This window comes from Pleurodeles waltl, chromosome 10 (genome assembly GCF_031143425.1).
Source record: "Pleurodeles waltl isolate 20211129_DDA chromosome 10, aPleWal1.hap1.20221129, whole genome shotgun sequence".
In the NCBI taxonomy this organism is placed as follows: domain Eukaryota; kingdom Metazoa; phylum Chordata; class Amphibia; order Caudata; family Salamandridae; genus Pleurodeles; species Pleurodeles waltl.
Window position 1 is genome coordinate 500,502,612 of NC_090449.1, and position 21,067 is coordinate 500,523,678.

Below are 21,067 nucleotides of genomic sequence, written 5' to 3' on the forward strand. Positions count from 1 at the left end.
ACAGTATTGGCTACTTCCAGGGATACTATGCGGCCTGAGCTGCTAGAAAGGCATCCTGCAGTCTGATATCCTCCTTGGATAGCCAACAGTCAGAGCTCCTCCCAGAAATACCCTGCTACCTGGGCCCTCCCTTGCATACAGTGCAGTTCGGGCTCCTGTTACTGAGCTCCTAGTGAGATACCCTGCAGTTCGATCTCCTTGGGTTGCCAGCAGTCAGAGCTTCTCCCGGAATGCCCTGCTGTCTGGGCTGCTCCTTGGATACTGTGCTGTCTGGGTCCTTCCTTATAAACCATGCAGTCTGGCCTCCTCTATGGTTGCCCTGTTACTGAGTTACTCATGTGAAACCCTGCAATATGGGGTCCTCCCAAGGAAACCACAAAGTAATTGTTAATCCACAAGTTTCCATACAGCATCTTCTATTTTCTACACACCTTGCTCTTACAGTTCCTGTATTGATAGCCTGTTATCTAGCAAACACCAACAACACCGCCTGAATCTTATTCTAGGAATTCAGTGCAATGTAGGCTCCTCCCAGGTTTACCCTGCGGTCTGGGCCAGTACTTAATTTGTAAAGAAATAAGGGCCAGGGCCCTTGTCAGGAGATCACTACAACTTGCACCACACATTGCGCTACTAATGACAATATAGACCTTATATACACTAAAATGACCAATAACTGCCACCCACGCTATTTTTATAGCTTTGGGTGGCAGGTACTAGTCATTTTTAATGTACATAGGATTATTAAACAACTGTTGTTGTGTTCATCACAAAATAAGACAAACATTGCTACCACGTGACTGGCTGTCAGAGGCCCCGGCGTTGACAATTAAGTGCCAGTGCTGAGCACCTGAAACCACCAGCTCAAATTAAGCAGTGGTCTGGGCTCTTCCATAGGAGCCATGCATCTGTTTTATTCCCAGGGATACCCTGAAGTTCTGGATCCTCCTCAGATACTATAGGCCTTTTTTGGGTCCTGAGACAGTCAGTGGTTAATGGGTATTATCCTCTGTGGTTACTGGCAATCACCACTGGTGTTTCAGTGCCACACATTCTCAGTGACTCCAACTGGACTGTGCCAGACAACAGGGTCAAGTAGTCAAGACTGGTTCCAGGAGGGAAGCAGGTAAGAAATTCTGGGCATCATTTACAAGGCCCGAGCAGCACACTGCGCCACCGCAGCATCGTTTTTTAATGCTCCAGTGGAACAGTGTGTCAGTCTATATTTACAAAGCCACGCAAAGCCACCTTGCTTGGTTTTCCATGGCCTTGAAATATGGACCCCTTTCACCCCTGACACTGCGTGAAAGGGGTATTCCATTGGTGTTGCCTGGGCTGTTCTCACGAAAGTCCCATGGTACCCAAAGGAATCTGACGCTTTTCCAGATTTACAAGTTTGGGAATGCGTCAGATTCCTATGCCACCTCAGGTGTGGCGTAAGAGTGATGCTATGGGGAGAGATATCTATTTCTCCCCGTTTTTTCCTCTTTCTATGTGTCCTGCATTCCGCATTCTTCATTCTGCAGCACACATAGAAACAGGAAAACACCTCTTTAAATTGTTTTTGTGCAGGAAGGTGTTCCTTCCTGCACAAAAACAATCATCCCTGTAACGCAGGCATCCTTGCACCACGGTGCACGGGTGCCTGTATTGGCACTAGGCAGCAGTTTGTGTACCAGCGCGGGGGCTGAGGACAGAAATGCACCATATCTTGTAGATATTGCACATTTCTGTACTTTTCCAGTGGCGCAGAGCGGCGCATCAAGCCACTTGCTGAGCCGCCCTCTGTTTCAGTATGGCATAGTAAATAACATTCAGTAACATCATTGTCCAGTCAATTACTTTGTTGACAGATGAGTAAAAAGTTCATCTCAAAAAGATGATAGACCGACAGACCACAAATACAATTATAGCTCATTAGCTGTAGTCACTGTACTTCTGTTAACTTTGACCCTATGGCCAATGTTGTGCTTTTAGACTTGGTTCAGACAGAATCGTCTTGGAAGAGCTGGAATCTCTAGTAATTAGCAGGAGCTAAATTCTCACAGAAGGGTCTGAATGGCAAGCAAAACAGATGCAGGCAATCTGAATCCAACTCTGGGTCTAGACCAATCTTGGGTACCCTTCTGATACTAAGGGTTGAAGTGAAGGTGCCCCACTCCCTAAATACAGGCCAAGGACAGAATACAAACATTTACCCCAAAAATGTAAACCCCAAAAAGCCACTGCAAATACTACAGCTGAGACCCCATCCTTTCTCCCAGGGCTGGTCAGAAAAAGTTGCCAGGGCTGCTTTGGGTTCCCAGTCGAGCAGTGGTGACCGTGACCTCCAGCTTTGTGGCCAGTAGAAGGCCACAGAGGAGCAGGTCGTCTGGCACCTGCCCCTGTACCCTCTTTTTCACTCGGGTTAGAGCCCATTAGCAGGAGTCAAGCTGGCTCCAGCTTCTCTGATAGTTTTGTGGGAGCCATAGGGCATGATGAGAAGCTAATTCCCTCCACACCCTCGGGCTATATGTGTGGGTTTACGGTTAAGTTCATCCCCACACTTCAGCTTTGTCCGGATATGTTAGAGTGCAGGAAGCTTCCTGGTACAATTCAGTAGTGGTGTCCTTCCCTGGGGCAAGGCAGGAGGGCAAAGGTGCCATCTCCCTTTCTGGTCTTTAGGCAAGGCCAAGGAAGGAACAAATTAACTCTCTCCACCTTTGGGCGAGTGAGATTGGCCTCCTGGTCCTGGCCATGGCAGGGCATTTGGGTAAAGGCTGTGTCTTAGAGACATTCACAAATCGATGGGCTTACCCGCTCACTTATGAATAATGCAGCATAGGGTGCCGTGGTCCCTGCTGTTTTATTTATTCATTTTTTCAATGTTCTTTTCTTTTTTTTTTACTGTTTTTCAATGTTTTTATACAGAGAGAAGAAAACACTTGTCAGTGTCCAAAGCACATGTTCAAAGTGTTGCTTATGCACAATGGGGTCCAATAAGTCTGGGCATAACCATGTGGGTGGTCATGAAAATTGTACATACTGACATGCACAGTAAGCACTCACATTTCCCTTTATATCTCCAAAACGGCTGCACAGATTGGCATCAAGGTGCTGTGGAATAAATATTTGTTGACCATCAGTTCAGTAGGGTTGGAGTTATGCAAGCACAAACGTTTACTAACGAAAACTCAATTTTAAAGCAAAAAACAAAAACGATTTGGGACACACCCTAGAAAATGTTGAACTATTGGACCAACCAAATTACACAAACTTTGTCAAACTTTAAAATGTCCTCCTATACATTAGTCTTTCCAAGAATGGTGCAGTTTGATCAAAGGGGATGAACTTTATTAAGGATGCAAAAATGTAAGTCGTCATACTAACCTACAGCGGTGAGACTGCGCCTTTGTAATGTTCATACTTTTCTATATCAACAATGAACTGATAGACAACCCTTAATGTGGAAATATGCACAAACAGAATTAATAATGTGAATATAAATCATAAATGCACCAGGGACATTTTAAGGATTTTAGGGGCCCTGGGTCAAACTTATTATGGGGGCCTTTCTTTGGAACAGCTTTGAATTTATGATCCAATTTCAGCTCTTTAATATCCTCTTTGGCCAGGTCAGTGACAGTGCACAGGTACACTGGTCCAAATTCTAAATGTGTTTACATCCAATATTCAGGAATGGTGACGTGCATTTTTAATAGTGATTGTAAAACTGCAGCTGCTCACTAATATTACTGCAAATAATCTCTGTAACGCCCTCATATGTCTCACATGTGAGGTTCTGTTTTGATCTAAAATAAACTTTTTCATCGATGTTGCATGAAACAAACACACTTCTCTGCAAAATGTAATCACTTCCACATATCCCCCACATTAAAATAAATGAAAGGAAAATGCTATTTTCAAAAGAAAATCTATTCAAGAAGCATTAAAGGGCATCACCCATGAATGGGAAAAATCCTAAACAACGCGTTGTGAACAATGCTTACGTTTACCATGCAAGCGTAACCACACTTCAGAGTAGCGTACAGTGGAGTGGCGTACAGGTGAGTTGTGCAGCATAGATTGGAGTGGTGTAGGGTGCAGTGGTGTAGAGTAGAGTAGAGAGCATTGTATAGAGTAGAGAGGCGTAGCGCTGTGGCATGGTGTGGAGTGGTGCAGAGTGGAGTATCGTGTAAAGGCATGCAACAGTGGAATGTGCAGAGTAGAGTGCAGTGTCATTGAGTGGTGTAGAGTACAGTGGAGTGGCATAAAGAACAGTATCCATGGTGTGGTAGCACACTGTAATCACAGACAACGCGTTTTCAAATGAAATGACCATTACATTTGCACAGACAGTTTTACTAATAGCCGTCAACCGATAATGTGTGGAAATGGATTCACCTAGTGCAGTGATGTATCTGTTTCCAACCAATTTCAGAATTAACAAAAACGTGCTTCATTTGTGTGTTAATAATTCTGATATATTCTAAAATACTTACAAAAAAAAGTTTCCTACCTCCAGTATCCAGATTGTAACATAAAGCCTCTCATTTTGAAGTCCAAGAAAGAAAAGTAAACACCAAGCTTCTTCAGACGACAGAGCTTGACATTTGACATCTGTCTTTGAATGCATAGCAAATGTGAAAAGAAAAAACAATATTTACAGGCCTGTTTACATATGAGGCGCAAGGAGCACTCATGGAAGAATACAGGGGGAATGGGTTTAAAAAGGTTTTGATCCTTGGGAGGGACGAACGCAACCAGGACAGCCTGAAACAAATAAAGCCAGCAAATAGAAAGCCAGAAAATGTGAGTTACAAACCTCAAAGCCATTAGCAAGCAATGGGCAGAATTATTTCCCAGGGAAGCTTTCTGAATGTCCCCAAGATGCCTTTAGCAAACCAGACAGCTAAGCTATCTGGTAAGCTTTGACCTAAAAAGGAACCCCAGTCTTGAAGCTAGAAAGTATAGCCCCATTACTGCCATTGGTGTAGTTTTACAGGTGGGTGGTCGTGGCAGTTACCTCCTGCTTTAAACAAAGCGATGGCCTCCCATACATCTTAGAAGGTGATTTTACTCAAAATCATACTGTGTGATTGGCTTCTGACATCACTGGCAAAATCAGAAGCTGTAATTACAAGCATTACAGAGCAGCCTGCTGCATTACCAATATTAGAGCACGCGACTGATTGCAATTTACTGATTGCATGAAGCATCGCCAGTTTAAACTGCTGATGGCCTTGTTAAAACCTGTCACAGCTTCAACTGGTTGCTTCAGATTGAGCCTCATGGTTACCATCTGGATGGATAAATTATCTTAAATGGGGGCTCATTGACTTTGTCAGGTCTACAAAGCGCTAGGTGAATGATACATGCCAAGTACCTACATACTGGACAACCCAGAAAGTACTACTGGCGCCGCAAGATGTAGGAAAGCCCTATTAAATGGTAATATAATATCCTGCCGCATGCAATTATTTGGATAAAACAGGGCTGGAGAACACCTACCTGCCCTTCAGGGCATGGTAACTAATTACTGAAGAATGGATGATTATAGGCAAATGCATAACTAAGTAGGAATGATTATCGGCAATGTAAGTCACAGGGTCAGATAAATGGTAGCATAACTATGGGGGCAACAGGGCTTGGTTACTTGGAAACTAACTGCCTCTAGCATGATCCCTGGCAACAAAACCTATGAGAGATGGTTGCCGGGAACTGAATGAATGTGCCAAATGTTAAGTCAGGGTTTGGTACCTGTTAACTTATGTTGCTATATTATATTATGCTCTGTATTTCTGATAGAACCTTACACATCCCACAGGCCCCCTTGGCACTAACCAACTAATTACACATAGACAGAGATTATGAATACGTCCAAAAGCACATCAGTAGAAATAATAATAAGACAAAATACATTGTATTTATTTTAAAATGTTGAGTTTGCAAAAATGAAGTCTTAAACACGAAGTACACTTAGATTTATTTTCTGTTTTTTCCTTTCTATGCAACCAGCCACCGAATGGAAGTCACAGCCCACCGATGCCACGGATGCCAATGATGGCAGGTGGGAGGGACATGTCTGGTTGAGCGATTTGGGTAGGGAGGCCCCAGAGAGCGCTGAGGCCTTCCAGAGAAGTCTTCTGTCCATGAGTCCTTCTGACCAGGAACCCCTACACAATGGGGTACAAGAGGCTGGAAACAGCTCCGTGGCCCAAGGACTTGGGAAGTCAGCACCCAAAGATGAGGAGCTGCAGTCAGAAACACCCGTTGACATTTCTGCATCTGCTGGCAGCTCGGGAACTGATCCCACCACTGTTGCCATGCGCAGTGCCAAGAGCTCTTCCCTCGAAGAGAGCACCCCAGGATACTATTCCACTGAGATTAACAAGGACATCAGTGAGCCGTCCGTTTGCTTATCATGCCCCAGAGAGGGAACCATGTCTGCGACAAACCAACAGACTCAGGGGGCACTGGAAGGTTTGGGAAGTGTAACAACTCACCCATGGTCCGCTGACAGCGAGGCCTTTGTCCCAGCTTTAAGCAACACAAAAAAAGTGGCGAGGGACGCAGAGGACTCCGAGGAGGCTGGCAGCGGAGACCCATCTGCCAGCCTACCAGAAAGTGTTCTCACTTACCCAGACCACGCTGGGATGGAGCACGATCTGGGGGGCGCCAGGGAAGGCACTACCTCTCCAACATACCAGAGTGCCAACAATGGGGCCAAAGGCCTGGAGACTGCACAGGTAGGAGTAGGCATCAGTCCAGATTCTGCAGAGACTGATCTGCTGCTGGGGGTCTACAGAGATGGCGACCTTTCACCTCCAACCCCAAGTGGCAAATCTACAGGAGAGAGTATCCACACAGCTCCAGAGACGGACGCTGAATCTGATTCTAAGGGAGCAGAAAAGCCTCCAGACTTGTGGGCGGAGACCACCATGAAATCTCGGGGGCAAGGAGTGCAGGGGAACATGGATCTTGCCTTTCTCGACAAAGAAGAGCATTTGGTGACAACAACTCCTCCAAAGACCCTCAAATCCCCAGAACCTCCATCTGACCAGCCAGCTCCTGACATAATTGACACCGATTATTATGACCTCTTTGACATAGATGGCCAAGGTGGGCCGGATGACTTCCGTATATCTCCCATTCCAGGTGTTGACTCCACCAAAAAGCTGCATGATACAAAGCCCTCCTGGTCTTTGTCGGAGCTGTACGATGACTTCACACCTTTCGATGAGTCTGACTTCTACCCAACCACATCGTTCTACGCTGATGGCGATGAAGAAGGTGCCAACCAAGATGAAGACGATGAAGATGACATTGAGGAGGGAGATGATGGAGAAGAAGAAGAAGCTACAGCTCGAGTCCTAGAGGATGAGAATGGTGCCAAGCCACTGACATTTACTCCTAAGATGCCAACCATGACAAAGGAAGAGAAACCCACAGGCAGGCAGCACGTGCCACAGCACACGTTCATCCTGTCTGGCGTGGATGTGAACCCCAAGTCACAACCCGATACAAACAAGGATCTGACCCAGATGATAGCTGGCGACAATGGCACAGAGTGCAGGACGGGCTACGTGAGATTCAACAACTCGTGCAAATCGGTCTGTGATATGTTTCCTATGTACTGCTACAACAGCGGCCAGTGCTACCTGGTAGAGAACATTGGAGCATTCTGCAGGTGAGTGACATACTCAAGAGGGTTGTACATGCCTGTCTTTCCAGACCCTTCTATCGATACATGGTCATTGTACATGGGTAAAAAACCTCACATTTATCAGTCCCATTTTCCATATAATTCACATTCAGTGTGGTGTGTGTGTGTACATATACCCTCACTTATGAGACCTATGCTGTAACACCTTCTGTTCATGACTGGACATGATACATATCTCTAGAGGTAAGAGCTCGTATAATACCTATTTTCTGTTGTCTTTTCCTTATTTTTAGCTTCTTCATATCGTAAATGGTTCTTGATTATCAAAGTTTATCACAGCCTTTATCACTATCTCTACCAGATCTGCTCCGTGTATCACTTTGTACCTGATTATCCTCCCATGCGTTCCCTCTGCTTGTAACTATTTGTCTGTCTGGCAGTTAGGTATGAAAACTACAGAAGGGAACAAGCATTTGCAATGCAATGGGTCTCGTGTTTGCTCGAGTTAGAACTATTGACATTGTATTCCGGCTGCAGACCGTCTGTATCTGTCAATGCATTAGTTTTCCGTTCAGAGATGGAAAGCAAATTCAAATAAAGTGGTCTACTGGCTGCAGATCGCGGAGTCCTGAATTATAATCTTAGTTCGCTAAATGGCAACGTTTCTGTGCATATCACTTTATTGCTATGTGTAATATTTTTTAAATCTGCCAACACTTTGCAGATCCATAAACAAGCCGATTCAAAGCGCCACCACCGCCATGAGCGTGAGAGTTACCGGCTCTCTGCGTGAATGTCTAAAAAGGATCACGGCTGGGATGAAAGGCAAACCGAAACCGGAGGAGGGCCATCACACGAAGGAGGAAGTGTGACATAGTGTGATGGCCAACAGAAATGTTCACTTAGTCAAAATACTTTCGGAGGGAGATCAGCACACGAAGGAGGGACATTTCATGAAATGCACCAATAAAAATGAAGCATTTAAAACAAGCACAACAACGAATGCATAGCAAGAGTGGGTGTGGTTAAAAGCCCACGGAGAGATTACAACAGGCTAGAGTGCCTGCGCGCTCGACCCTAAAAAGGGCTCTAATTACCTTCTTCACTTTCTGTTCTTGCCACGGGCATCTTCACTTCTAAGGCCAAAGATAGGAAAGTCAGGACTAGGAATACCACAGGACAAGCCAGGGCTATCAGCTTCAACTGCTTATTGACTGTTCATGACTGTTCATGGCTGAGTACCATGGACAGTGCCAAACTGGGTACCTCTTCTCATTGTCCCTCTTCCCAAAAATTGTTATGAAACACTCCTCTTGGTTCAGGAGGCCTGAAGCTGGTTCTAATTTTCTCAAATCTCGGTATAAACACACCTTTTGAAATGGGTGGGGTGGGGGGCTTTGCAATTTACTCCCTGTCCTCCCTTCTTGGGATTGACCGCGCTTTGAGATTTGGGGTTCTTGCAGTTGTTTCCTTCTTCGGGATTAACTCCAATTTGAAATATAGGTTGCATGAAAGTGGCTCCTCTTTCCTCGGTATTAATCACATCTTGAGATTTGGAATGTCTGCAGTTTACTCCTCTATTATTGGATAAACTGCACCTTGAGCTTTGGGGCCTGCAGTGGGCTCCTTCTTACTAGGGGCAATCGTACCTTGTCTTTAATCGTGCATCCTGCTTGTACTCCCCCAAATACCTGGCATTAACTCTCTCTTTAGCATGTACCAGCACGCCTTGAGCTTTAGGAGCCTGTCATTTACATATCCCTTCTTTCTCAGGACGTTTTCTTGGTGGCCTATGGTGGGTAAGCAGGATTGCTCTCCACCGCTGCCTCCTCCATCTTTCCTCCAAATTGACCCTTTAAACTCTCTGCAAAAGAGGGAGGCTGAACTGGAAATTTCGGCTCAAATCATACGTCCTCACTTGACTGGCTTGATCAGTTTGTGTGGCCCTGGGCAAACCCATTACTTTATTTCGCCTCATTTTCCTTAAATGCCAAATTAGGGAGCAAATTTGGGAGCATCAGAAGGGATTCAGTTGAGATCCATGTATGTTTTCATACATTATAATGCTACACCATTTACAACAGTATCACATACTGAACATCACAAACAGAATTGTCAATTGGCACCTTCATGGCAACAACAGAAGTGCATTCTGGAGGCGTTATATCTTTCGAAAAGTGTTACATTTAAAGTAATGCATTTTATTAACTGTCACTCATAGTGGTAATGCAATTCAACACGTTTGAATGTAAGGACATTTTTAACTATTTTCAGATTTTAAAGAGTAATTTTTGCTTTAATGACATCTGCTCTGTGAGTGACATGGAAATCCTTCTGATTTCTCTGCTCGCCGGAAAAGCTAGCGGCCTGGCTCAACTCTGGGTTGCATGGAGGTGTGTTTCGGGGCAGCAACTGGCTATGCTTTCTGTAACATTAGCACTCCCTTTGTTACCCTTGGTCTTAGGCATCATGAAGGCTGTAGTGTGAATAGAACGCAAATAGGACTTTTAAGTCCCCAGTCCTCCCTGTATATTCCACATGTTGCGCTTCTTCTAACCCGCAGGAGCAAGTAGCAAGCTGTTGAGGGGTGCAGAGTTAAAGTGTGTATGGTGGAAATTCTGCTACCCGTGGCATTTTGATGAATTATTGTCTATGCTGGCTTAACACTACAAATTAATTTCATGGCCCTCCCTCTGGTGGTTTGGTACAATTTATGAATAATATGATTCTCCCATTTCTGGCTTGACGCTGCCAATTAATTTGTTTTGTCCTTGTCTGTTTATATTTTCGATATGTAAAATCACAGTAAATTGTCAGATTGCAGTTTCCTTCCCTTGAATCTGTCCATGCCCAAGTCAAGAAAATGCTGTAGTTGTCCCAGTCTTGAGATTAGAGAAATTACTTTCCTAGAATGTACTTTGCAATCCACAAATTGTTGAGAGAGCTGATGATTAATTAATTTTGCTAACTTTCATGAGCCCCTGAGTGGAATAATACATACTGTTGGGACTGATGGTGGCACACGATGAAACTCCAAGCATTTCCATAGTGATCCACATTATGGATGCTGCAATTGACTATTCAAGCTTGGCCACTAGGATTGCATTAATATATCTTCAAAAGGGGTAGATTCAGTGCTTAATTTATACAAATATGCATGCAGGGGTATAAGGTTTTTCCATAAAAGTCCACAGCAGGGGTTTTTGGATGGCAAGTTTTCCAAAAAGTAAGATTGCTTATATTTGATTTCACATAGTGCCTCTTGCTTCCACCTCTCTACATTATCTTCCTCTGTCTCTCTCTAGTAGGTTAGTTTTCAACCCCACTTTCTTTTTTAATCACTGTTTTCACATTCTTTCTTCTCTTCTAGTCACCCTTTCTGCCTCTCTCGTATATCTTACTCTGGATCAAAGCCTACTTTTTGTCATTTCCGAGCAGACTACGGAATTTATTCTGCACCATAGAGCTTCATTACTTCTAACCTTTTACAGGTTTTCGGATTTCTTTATTAATTGCTCTACCCCTTTAAAGAAGGACACAGCACAGTCACAAATTAATATTGAAAAACTGAATTACTAAACACTGTTATAGGTCAACCACGAAAAGTCTTTAACAATCTAGTGCATATTGCAACACTCGCTGGCTTCAAAGCCGTGCTACAGTTTGTTTAATTCTACTCAATAACTCACTCCTTTCATCTATGCTCACATCTCTTAGAGATTTGGCCTTGATAGGTGTGGATGGGACCAATTCAGTTCCGGTATTTTTAGTTTTTTTCTTGAATCATTTCTTCTTGGTTTTGGTTACTTTTCATTCTGCACCTTAAGCTTCTGTTATTCTGGGTTTTCTTTGTCCTCTACTGATAAGTAGGAGCTGTAAATTGTGAAATTGAATTTGTGGGTTGTGGGACCTGCTGAATTTTGGTATGCAGACTTTGTATTCATACCATGTCTGATTCCTGGATTTGGATGACAGACTGGTTCTCGATCTGCTTCTTGTCAGAACTGGTTCAGAGGTCTTGGGGTACACATGAGCTACTGGACCTTATCAGGTGATTGGATGGGTTTACCATAGTTATCCTGAAGCTGTCCTAGTGGGGACACTGATAACTGTGCATCATGTACACCCAATCAAAACGTCATCCTCATCATAGCAAGGCAAGCAGTCACATGCTTACTCTGGGCGGGGGAAAGGTGTTAAAATCACTAAATTCAACAATTCACAGTATTATTAAAAATGGATTGTCCAGTGAGGACTCCTACTTTAACAAGAAAAGTTACTTTGGTCTACCATTATGCAATACGACAGAAAGACATCCTGTAGAATGCAAAAGTTCAACCACTACGGTAATTCTAATGACTATGTAAAAAACTCTAATGAGCATGGGAAACCTAAGCAGGTGCTGGCTTAACGAGGCTTAGTGAGTGGATTTCTTTCTGGTCAGTTGTCCAGAGGTTAATCTCCGAGTGCTTCCATACTTGTAGTGGTTACTGAAATAGACTAGAGTAAGTTCAATGGCTCCCCAATCCAGCGCTTGTGCTTGACAAGAGTATGCTTCCCCAAGTGTGATGCAGGAGAGCTTCAGTTTTGGAGCTGCTGTTGTTGATTGAGGTTGTAGTGCTGCTGATGAGCGATCACGGTCCTTGCTCTCTACATTTCAGGCCTAAACAAACCTCCTGTGCTAAACAAGAAGCACGGTCACCCTCAGATCCTTGGAGAAAGTTGAGACAGGGAATGGCAGGGAGATACAGATGTCCTATGAGCCCGCACTGCAGAGGAGACCCGGGTGCACATTGATTGGGTCGAGGAGTCACAGGTCACACTTGTTTGCGTCAGGGCTGTGAGTTTAGCCCACAGTAGCAAATATGGAAATGCAGAGCACCTTTCTTTGGTGTACTACACCTTGGGAGAACACTGAGGCACAGGCAGATAAGAAGTCTATACGTGCAATCAGGGCTTTCTGCAGGTCATGGGAACAACCTTACCGAACTAGCCCCACCAGATCACAGAGTCCTGCTCTAGATGAAAAGGCAGTAACTAAAAGTGACCCTCAGTGAACATACACGATGGCGTTGTGCACTGAAGCATAGAAAAAGGCCAACCACAAGCCAGAGACTCTTTCTTGGGTATATCAGGTAGGGTTGCACGCTTACAAGAATACGGAGAACTCAATGTCCCAACATTCCTGCAGAAGTTTGAGATCACCCTGTTGATTGTAGCATATTTATTTGTTGTTGTCCACTTTCAGCTAAGTCTCTCATATCTTAAGAAGGGACCCTATTGGGCAACGGAATGGTGCCCAGAGAGTCTTTGCTACATGTCCTGTTGGCCTACTTTCAGGAATACGGCTTACCATAGAAATCATCTCTTTCAATGCCTTTCTATATACGTCATTTGAAAAAAAAATGTTAGGGCCCAAAGCCTTTCTTAGGAGCCTGCTGTGGTGCCAGGGCTGTCCATTACCAAAGCTGCCTAATCTTGGTATTCGGGAAAACGGGTTGTCGATTAACAAGGCAACATAATGCTGATTCCACCACATGCTTTTTTCTTTCCACCACCCTGTACTTCCTGTCTCCTGATCGCACTGTTCCATGTCCTTTTTCATCCCTGTCTTTTTCTTTTTGTCCTTGTTTTCATATACTTTTTTTTCTCCTTCTTTCATGCTTTTTGCATTTTCTGTGTACCTCTGGGTCAAAGTGTGATTAAGTAAAACACATTGCAGTCCCCAAAAACGAGTGCTGACGACCCCGACTCTCAATCACTAGCACAAATAAAGCACATGTTCTAAGATAAACTTTTAAGTTGCTATGTTAGATGCGAGTAACCTCTCAAGGACTGGCATCTGTTTCGGTATGACACGAGACAGATTCCGACTTGTACCACTCAGTGACCCTTCTAGACCGAACTCTCCTCCTTTCCACCGCCTTTCCCCCTCTCTCATCATTCCTCCCTCCCTTCACTCCTCCTGTCCTCCATTTATGTTATGCTTCTCTATTCTCTTCATTCTTTCCGCTCTGGTCTGCTTTCTCTCTGGCTCCTAAACCAGATGTGCGCCTCCTGCGCGCGGGATCCCAAGATGGCCGCACAGGAAGGACGTGGGGAGAGCACAGGCTGGAAGGGGCGGCGATATCTGCAGACCTTATTTTTAGTTTTTGGAAAACTGGAAAGAGATTTCTTTAAGCATCGGAAACACAAAAGCGGTGTGCTGGCCTCGAGCCATCGCACTCTGCAGTGATGGGGAAAACAGGCCCAGTATTGTTCACCCTGTACAGCAGAGTGAAGTTTCTGCACTCCTCCAAAGGGAACGAAGCTCTGTGTCTGAGCCAAGGCCTGCAGCCCTCATGCTTATTACACTGAAAACAAGCACTGACAATGGCAATAGGTCCGGCTTTGTCTTTGAAATGTGCAAACTGATCACAATTTCCCTCCGCGCCTTTCCTGATGTGGAAAATATCATGAAGTTGTTAACTGTTTATTTTCACCACTGGGGCAAAAAAACGAATCACGAGCAAACATTTTGAAAGTTCAGTTTTAGTGGGTGGTTTTCTGGTTTTCCACTAAGTTCAGTTTTCATTTAAACATTTTGCTATTACCACAGTAAGCAAAATATTGAAATCTCTGGAGCTTAAAATAACTGAGCAAATTCACACCTCACTAAAGGATCTGTGTGATGAGAATCTAATTTACTTTACGAACTTTACACTTATTTTGACAGTTAAATGAAACATCTTACTATCTACAGATTATGGTTTTATAAAGAATGGGTGCATTAAGATGATAGCACACTTGTAAGTGTGATCTAAGTCTGCTACAGAGGGGTGGTTCACTTACTATTTCTGAAAAATGTGAGTCCTTCGACACACCCAACTGTACATAGGAGTGTACAAATATCTCCCCAAGTTAAACACAACTTTGCCATCACACTAGTCTAAACACCCATTTCTAAACTAAACATTGAAAAACTCTCTACTAAAATTTATCCATCACGCCACTGAGCTCTGCATCCCAAAACACAATAACTGAACTTCAGTGGTCATCATGCACACATCCCATATAGGCTCAAAATGAAGACAGAACTCTTCCAACCACACATACAAACAGTGCAGCATGCTACCTGCATGGATAAGCACTTCACTACCCTACAAAGAGTTAGTAAACTGTACAAAAATAGTGGTATAAATACTATCATACAATGCAATAGCTCTCAAACGCCAAGAAACATCAGACACAATCAATTGAGGGTTTCCCATTTCCTTAAGGAAGGACTCGCAGTCTGAGAATGCACTACAAAGCCTTGGAAATGACCCTTGGTGTTATACAGATGAGTTTAGCCTAACATAACACAAAACAACACAAGATAACATAACAACATAAAATAACAGCATAACTTCTGCGTAGTATATGTTTGGTGTGAATGAGGAGCAATCACTTTGCCCGTGGTCTTTGTCTGGTGTAGAGGAGTGGTTTGTATTATTTCTGTGACACTATGAATGTGGCACTTGTGCAACAAACATACGTAGTGAGTTTGTATTAAAACTGAGTTGATGAGTGGATCTGTTCAGTTGCAGGTTGTTGAGCCACTCCTGTATCTGGGCTTGTTTGCTGTTTTGATGGATGAGAATGTATTCTTTCTTTCTGGTGGTCTAGTTTCAAGTATGCACTCAACATTCATGTTTGGATGGTGGAGAGGCAATACCTGAGGTGGTGTATGCCATTTTTTTGTGGAGACTCTGAAGTATAACCTAGTTTGATTGGCAGAGGATGACTCATTCTATAGGCTGAAGCTGACTGGTGAGGTAATGGAGCCTTGAGGAACCTCCATGTCACTGGCAGTTGGATAGGCAGGATAGGTAAAGGTTAGTCAAATTATCAGATGGCAATTTTTTCTATGCTGCAGCATTGTCTGAAGCTTGACTGATAGTCATACAGACATGTTTGGTGTCCATGTGTTCTTATAATTGATTGGGGACAGCTATTTCCTATTATTTTTGAATGAAATGTTTATTGTGTTAGGTCTGTATTTGGCTAGGTCACCAGGATGACAAGATTATTTAGTAAGTGGATGTTATCCTATATTGAGAGACACAGGGAAGATGACTTGCCCGAGTAAGACATTGATTATTTGATTAACTATAATTTGATTAATTAGAAGCACTTGCGTTTCTTCCGAGATTGATACCAGTACAGATGTCATCTTTGTAGGTGGTTGCTTTGAGGTTGGTGAGCATGACTGTGAAATCTGTGATTGAAAGTGTTTTGAAGGTGATCAGCCTGGTCCTTATGGTGGCTCAACAATTGCAATGGTGGTTGTTTGGTGTGGGGATGTGGTGTCTGATTTTCGGTTTTTGAACAGAGAAGTCTTTGATGGCGATACATGATGGATTGTGATTCATGCAGGAGGCCAAAGCAGTGCTTTTCGATACTGAATAAAACTCTGCTGCTGTTGGTTTCATCAGTGGTGTTGGTTGTATAGTATAGGGGTGAGTTTGGTGGTTGCTAAAATGAGCTTTCTAAATTTCACCTTCAGTTCAGTCAGGGTGTGTTGGAAGTATGTCCTGTGCTGTTTTTTCTATTGCCTCGCATTTCACATTTGCTGTTGGCAAATGTTTGGATGCACCATGGAATTATGCTGTCAGTGTTCATTGTTTGGATGATGCATATGTGTTGGCTTTGTTTTCAGTGATCATGTTGATCCAAGAGTATGATTACGTTGCCACTGGGTTGGAGGACTTGAAAGAGTCAATCGAGAAATCTCTGAAGGAGGGGTACTGCTACCCGGCTGTTTTTGATTGGCCATGACAAACGGGTGGTGCATAAGCGATGACCTAATGGTTTGTCCAGTCTACTTAAAGTGGGGGTGGCAGCTGGTGGTGGGCATCTATGTAAAGATGAGGTCAAGGGTGCTGCCCAGAAAGTCTGTTGGTTGATGGATATGATGAATGATTTTGAGTGTTCTGGAGCTCAAGTAGAGACATCTTTATTTTCTTGGAGGTAGGGTTATCTGAGACAGTGAAGTCTTCAAGCACATGTTTCTGTTGATGGAAGTGATAGAGATGTGGTCAGTGTTTTTTCAATGAATTTATTTCCTAGATGTCTGTAGATGAGGTTAAAGTTGTTAGATCATTATGCGAATAAGAAAAAGAGGCTGATGGGTAGTTTTTTTGAGGTTCAGTTGGAGGGCTTTTGGGGTTTTTATGGCAATTGGTAATGAGGATGGGTAGATGACAGATAAGGCCTTGTGTGTGCTGTCTAGGTCGATATGATGTCATCTTTAAAAACATGGATTCCTGGGCTGTGAGGAGACAAGTGTGTGAGCCATGTCTCTATGATTATAGTGCATATAGTTTATGTACAGTGAAGGTGCCTGTAATGTCTGACTTATGGCAAGAGAAGTGACTTACTGTTGGATTGCATTAGCTGTGGTATTTTTGCAACTAGTGGTTTCAGTGTGGTCATAAGTGGGATGTTTGTTAGATTGTTGAGGTTTGTGTGGCATGCCAGTGTGGGGGAGGTGATGCATGTTGTGTATGGGTGTGAGTAAGGGGATTGTGAGTGTTGTGATTGGGATGAGGTGCATGCTGAAGCATATCCTGTAAGTGTGAGCAAGGGGTCTTGCCTTCAGCCTTTCCAAACTGTAGCCTGCGATTATGTTCTGGTGTAGAGGGGTAATGCATTATTTCAGAGTGTGATATTTTTCTGGTGTAGAGTGGTACTGGACTCAATCTGATTGTAATGTTCGTTTTATACAGAAGCAAAGTGAGCTCGCTGGAACTGTGATACAATCAATGACTCCAAATTAATAAGCCATTGTATATACACTCAGATGCAGGGTTTGAAAAATATCCCTCCTTTCCTTCTTGGATAGTCCAATATCCACAGTTCTGGTGTTCGTTTAATCTTAATTTTCACTGTATTAAGACAATGGTCTAGCAGCTGCTATTGCTTTTTAAGGCCATAATTTGGCACACCTTGTAATTTAGCGCAGCCCTGGGTTCACGTTTTATCTTATAACCTATAATTAACCTAACTCTCTCAACAGTTTCCGCCCACTGCTCTGAAACAAGATTGCACAGAGGAAGCATACGCAGATTAGTGCTTCTTGGCATTTCCAACAGATATCCGTCCCCAGAGGTTTCAGGCACATCGCCTGCACATCGGAAGCAGATGTACTTTCTACGTTGACCTATCCTGCAAGTCTATATCAAACCTAACACTGCCTTACGGTATAATTTCCATACTCACAGAATGTCAGACTGAATTTCAACTCTTCACTCCAGACATAAAGGTGTTTTTCAAATGAGTCAATACTTCCCCGGCTTAATAATTTATGAAAACAAGCATTGGCAATGCAGTGGTTCTCACATTTGCTCAAGTTAGAGCTATTAGCGTTGTAAATTCCTAACCAGACTTTTCTTGCCACATAAATTGAAATAAAAAGTAAAACAGTTTCACATAAGTGAGCCGATTCAAAGCGCCACTGTCGCCATGAGCATGAGCGTGAAGGAGACACACAAGAGGAAAAAGAAGTTTGCTTGCAGTCAAACTATCGGCAAAAGTGCAATTAGCCATGTAACAGGATCGATGTCCAAGGCAGTAACCAAACCACCCCATGGAGGGACAAACATAAAGCATTTACCAATGATAGCAAAGATTTTTGAAGGGCAAGCCCATGAATGAGCGATAGTGATGGGCGTGAGGTGGGCGTGTTTAAAAGCCCAAATACATAACAACACGTCGGAAAAGCATCACTTGTGCACTGCAATGGTCGACCTAATCAGGGCCTGATGTCTAAAGGTATTTTACAGTCGCAAAATAAGTTTTAGCAATTTACAAAAGCCCTGGTACGAGACAGAAATGTCTTTCTAACATGTTAATGGCCTTGGCGACGCTTTCCTTGCTGACATTTGTATATGACCCTAACAGTGACCCCATGAATGACCTAATCGGAGCCATGTCAGCCTTTGGCCTTGTCCAGGAGGTCAGTGGCCTTAAACACAATGCAGGGGACACTATTGATCTTATGTTCTCCCTCTCTTGAACTTGTAAAGATTTCCAATGTTTTGCTTCTTACCTGAACTGACAACCATTTGACAACTTTTGTTCAAGCCTTAATCAGAAACGAGGCACTTCTTTAAAGTCCGCAAAAGCTGGCCCTCTACATACTTGGAATAAGTTAGACTCTGCGTAGACAGGTGAGATGTTTAGTCACCTATCGGACTCCATCACCTTCAGACCCTGACACAATGCCTAATACTTTTTTGCATTACTCTCACAAACGTTTTAGTTCAGTTTCTCAATTCTACGAAAAACAAGAAATCTTCTCACAGTACTACCAATCCCTGGTTCTCGTATGACCTAAGAATTGAGACTTGAGGTCTGGTATACAGAAAGAGCTTGGCACCGTTCGGAATCGACTGAGTTACATGCTGCCTTTCGTACGCAAATAAGGCCCTATAATAGCTGTCTTTGTGAAGTTAAAAATCACTTTCTTTAGCAATTCTATTCTTTCTCCCTAGAATTTGTCAAAGGCAGTAACCAACAACTAAATCCTTCCTTACAAAGGTAATCTGTAGTGTCTTGTAAAAAATACCTATCTGTAGACTTTAATAGAGAGACATAACAATCCACCCTTAAATAGCCATCCACTTTAACGTATGCTTTTGGCAATCAATATGTCAGACCTACTGCATTCATCATAACTTTTTATAACAACCGAATCAGACCTATGGCTCTGGAGATATTTTCTTCCTAGAGAACCAAAGAAACCTCTGGCTGTTATCATTATCTTGTCACCATAACCAACTAATGCTTCCTGTACTGAACATAAGCTTTCCCACAAGGCAGCCATCAGAAATACATTCATAAATTTACATGGTATACAAAATTACAAGTGGCAAATTAAAATACTGTAGCTCTTAAGAGGGCCTATCAAGGATGCTGACAGTGCAAATCTTCAATACTGACAGTTTTCCAGAGGGCGTAATCAACACCAAAACCCTTGCCTACTAAGTACATTTGTGAAATTCTATGTTACCAAAAAATCTGCAGGCTAGTTCAGAGTAATGGTGATCTGCCCTTAAATAGCTATTGACTATGAGATATGGGGCCAGATGCAGCAACTTAAAAATTTCCGAGGTGCAAAGTGCGAGTCCATGCGACTCGCAATTTGCACCTCGCAAATTGGTATGCAGTACGGTGTCTCAGACACCGACTGCAACTCGCTATGGGGTCGCAATGACCCACCTCATGAATATTCATGAGGTGGGTCGCAAATTGCAGCCCCATAGCGAGTATAGGCACTCGCAAACATGGAGGCCTGCTGTCGTCAGCAGACCTCCATGTTCGTGACTGCTTTCAATAAAGCAGTTTTTTTTTTTTAAGTGTAGCCCATTTTCCTTAAAGGAAAACGAGCTGCACTTAAAAAAAAAAACGAAACCTTTAGTTTCGGTATTTTTTCAGGGCAGGGAGTGGTCCCTGGGACCACTCCCTGCCCTGAAAAAATATTTTTGGGTCCATTCACAAAGTGGAAGGGGTCCCATGGGGACCCCTTCCAATTTGCGAGTGGGTTACCATCCACTTGAAGTGGACCATTTGCGACCGCGTACGCGGTCGCAAATGGTATTGCATACCACTCAGACTTGCAAATAGGAAGGGAACACTCCTTTCTATTTGCGATTCTGAAATGCATATTGCGAGTCGGTACCGACTCGCAATATGCATTTCTGCATTGGGAAACGTGTTTAGCGAGTCGCAAACGGCAATTTTTGCCGTTTGCGACTCGCTAAACGTTTCCTACATCTGGCCCATGATTTTCACAGTTCAGTGTGTGGCCCACCCAAGTCGTCAGGAATGTCAGCAAAACATTTCTCCCTGGAGGTTGCAGTCCTTACCTCTCCAGCCTCCTGCCACCTTGTTATGTACCACCCACAGGCACACACCTGGAACCCAGCAAGCACACACAAGTATCATACACTTCCAGTGCTACATGCAATCAGCATAAGGATGAGTTAAGAACACTGCCATGGATCTTTGCACAAGTGGGTCAGTAGGCTCCACTCCAGTGACACAGGTAAAAAGGCCTGTTCACATTACTAATTCCACTAAAAACAAAACAGGGATGCTGACACCACTGTGCACATGTCACTTAACTTGGGATAAGGGCAGTAGCTCTCTAGCATCACAAGGATAGCGCTTGGTGCACCCCTACCTGTCTAAGCAGACGCAGTACCTTGAGACAGACCTAGGTCATGGCACACATGCATACAAAAAATCAGCACTATGGATCCAGATAACCATGCAGCAGAGGCGTTCAGGGTAAGGGTGCACATCAGTTGCAATGCAGGATGCCTTTGCCATCCTACCACTATCACATACTTCCTGCAAATACATTTGCAGGACTGCTTATGGGTGGGGAGTCTGAAG

General features: G+C 43.6%; 1 protein-coding gene across 7 annotated transcripts in view; it reads left to right on the plus strand.

Moving 5' to 3' along the window:
- The window catches only part of CSPG5 (chondroitin sulfate proteoglycan 5), a 229,490-nt gene that overhangs the window by 4,179 nt on the left and 204,244 nt on the right, over nucleotides 1–21,067 (plus strand). For all 7 annotated transcript variants that reach the window (XM_069210880.1, XM_069210874.1, XM_069210877.1 and 4 more), the window contains exon 2: nucleotides 5,998–7,669. In XM_069210880.1, coding sequence (XP_069066981.1) covers nucleotides 5,998–7,669 — 1,672 coding nt within the window. The remainder of the gene's footprint in view (nucleotides 1–5,997; nucleotides 7,670–21,067) is intronic.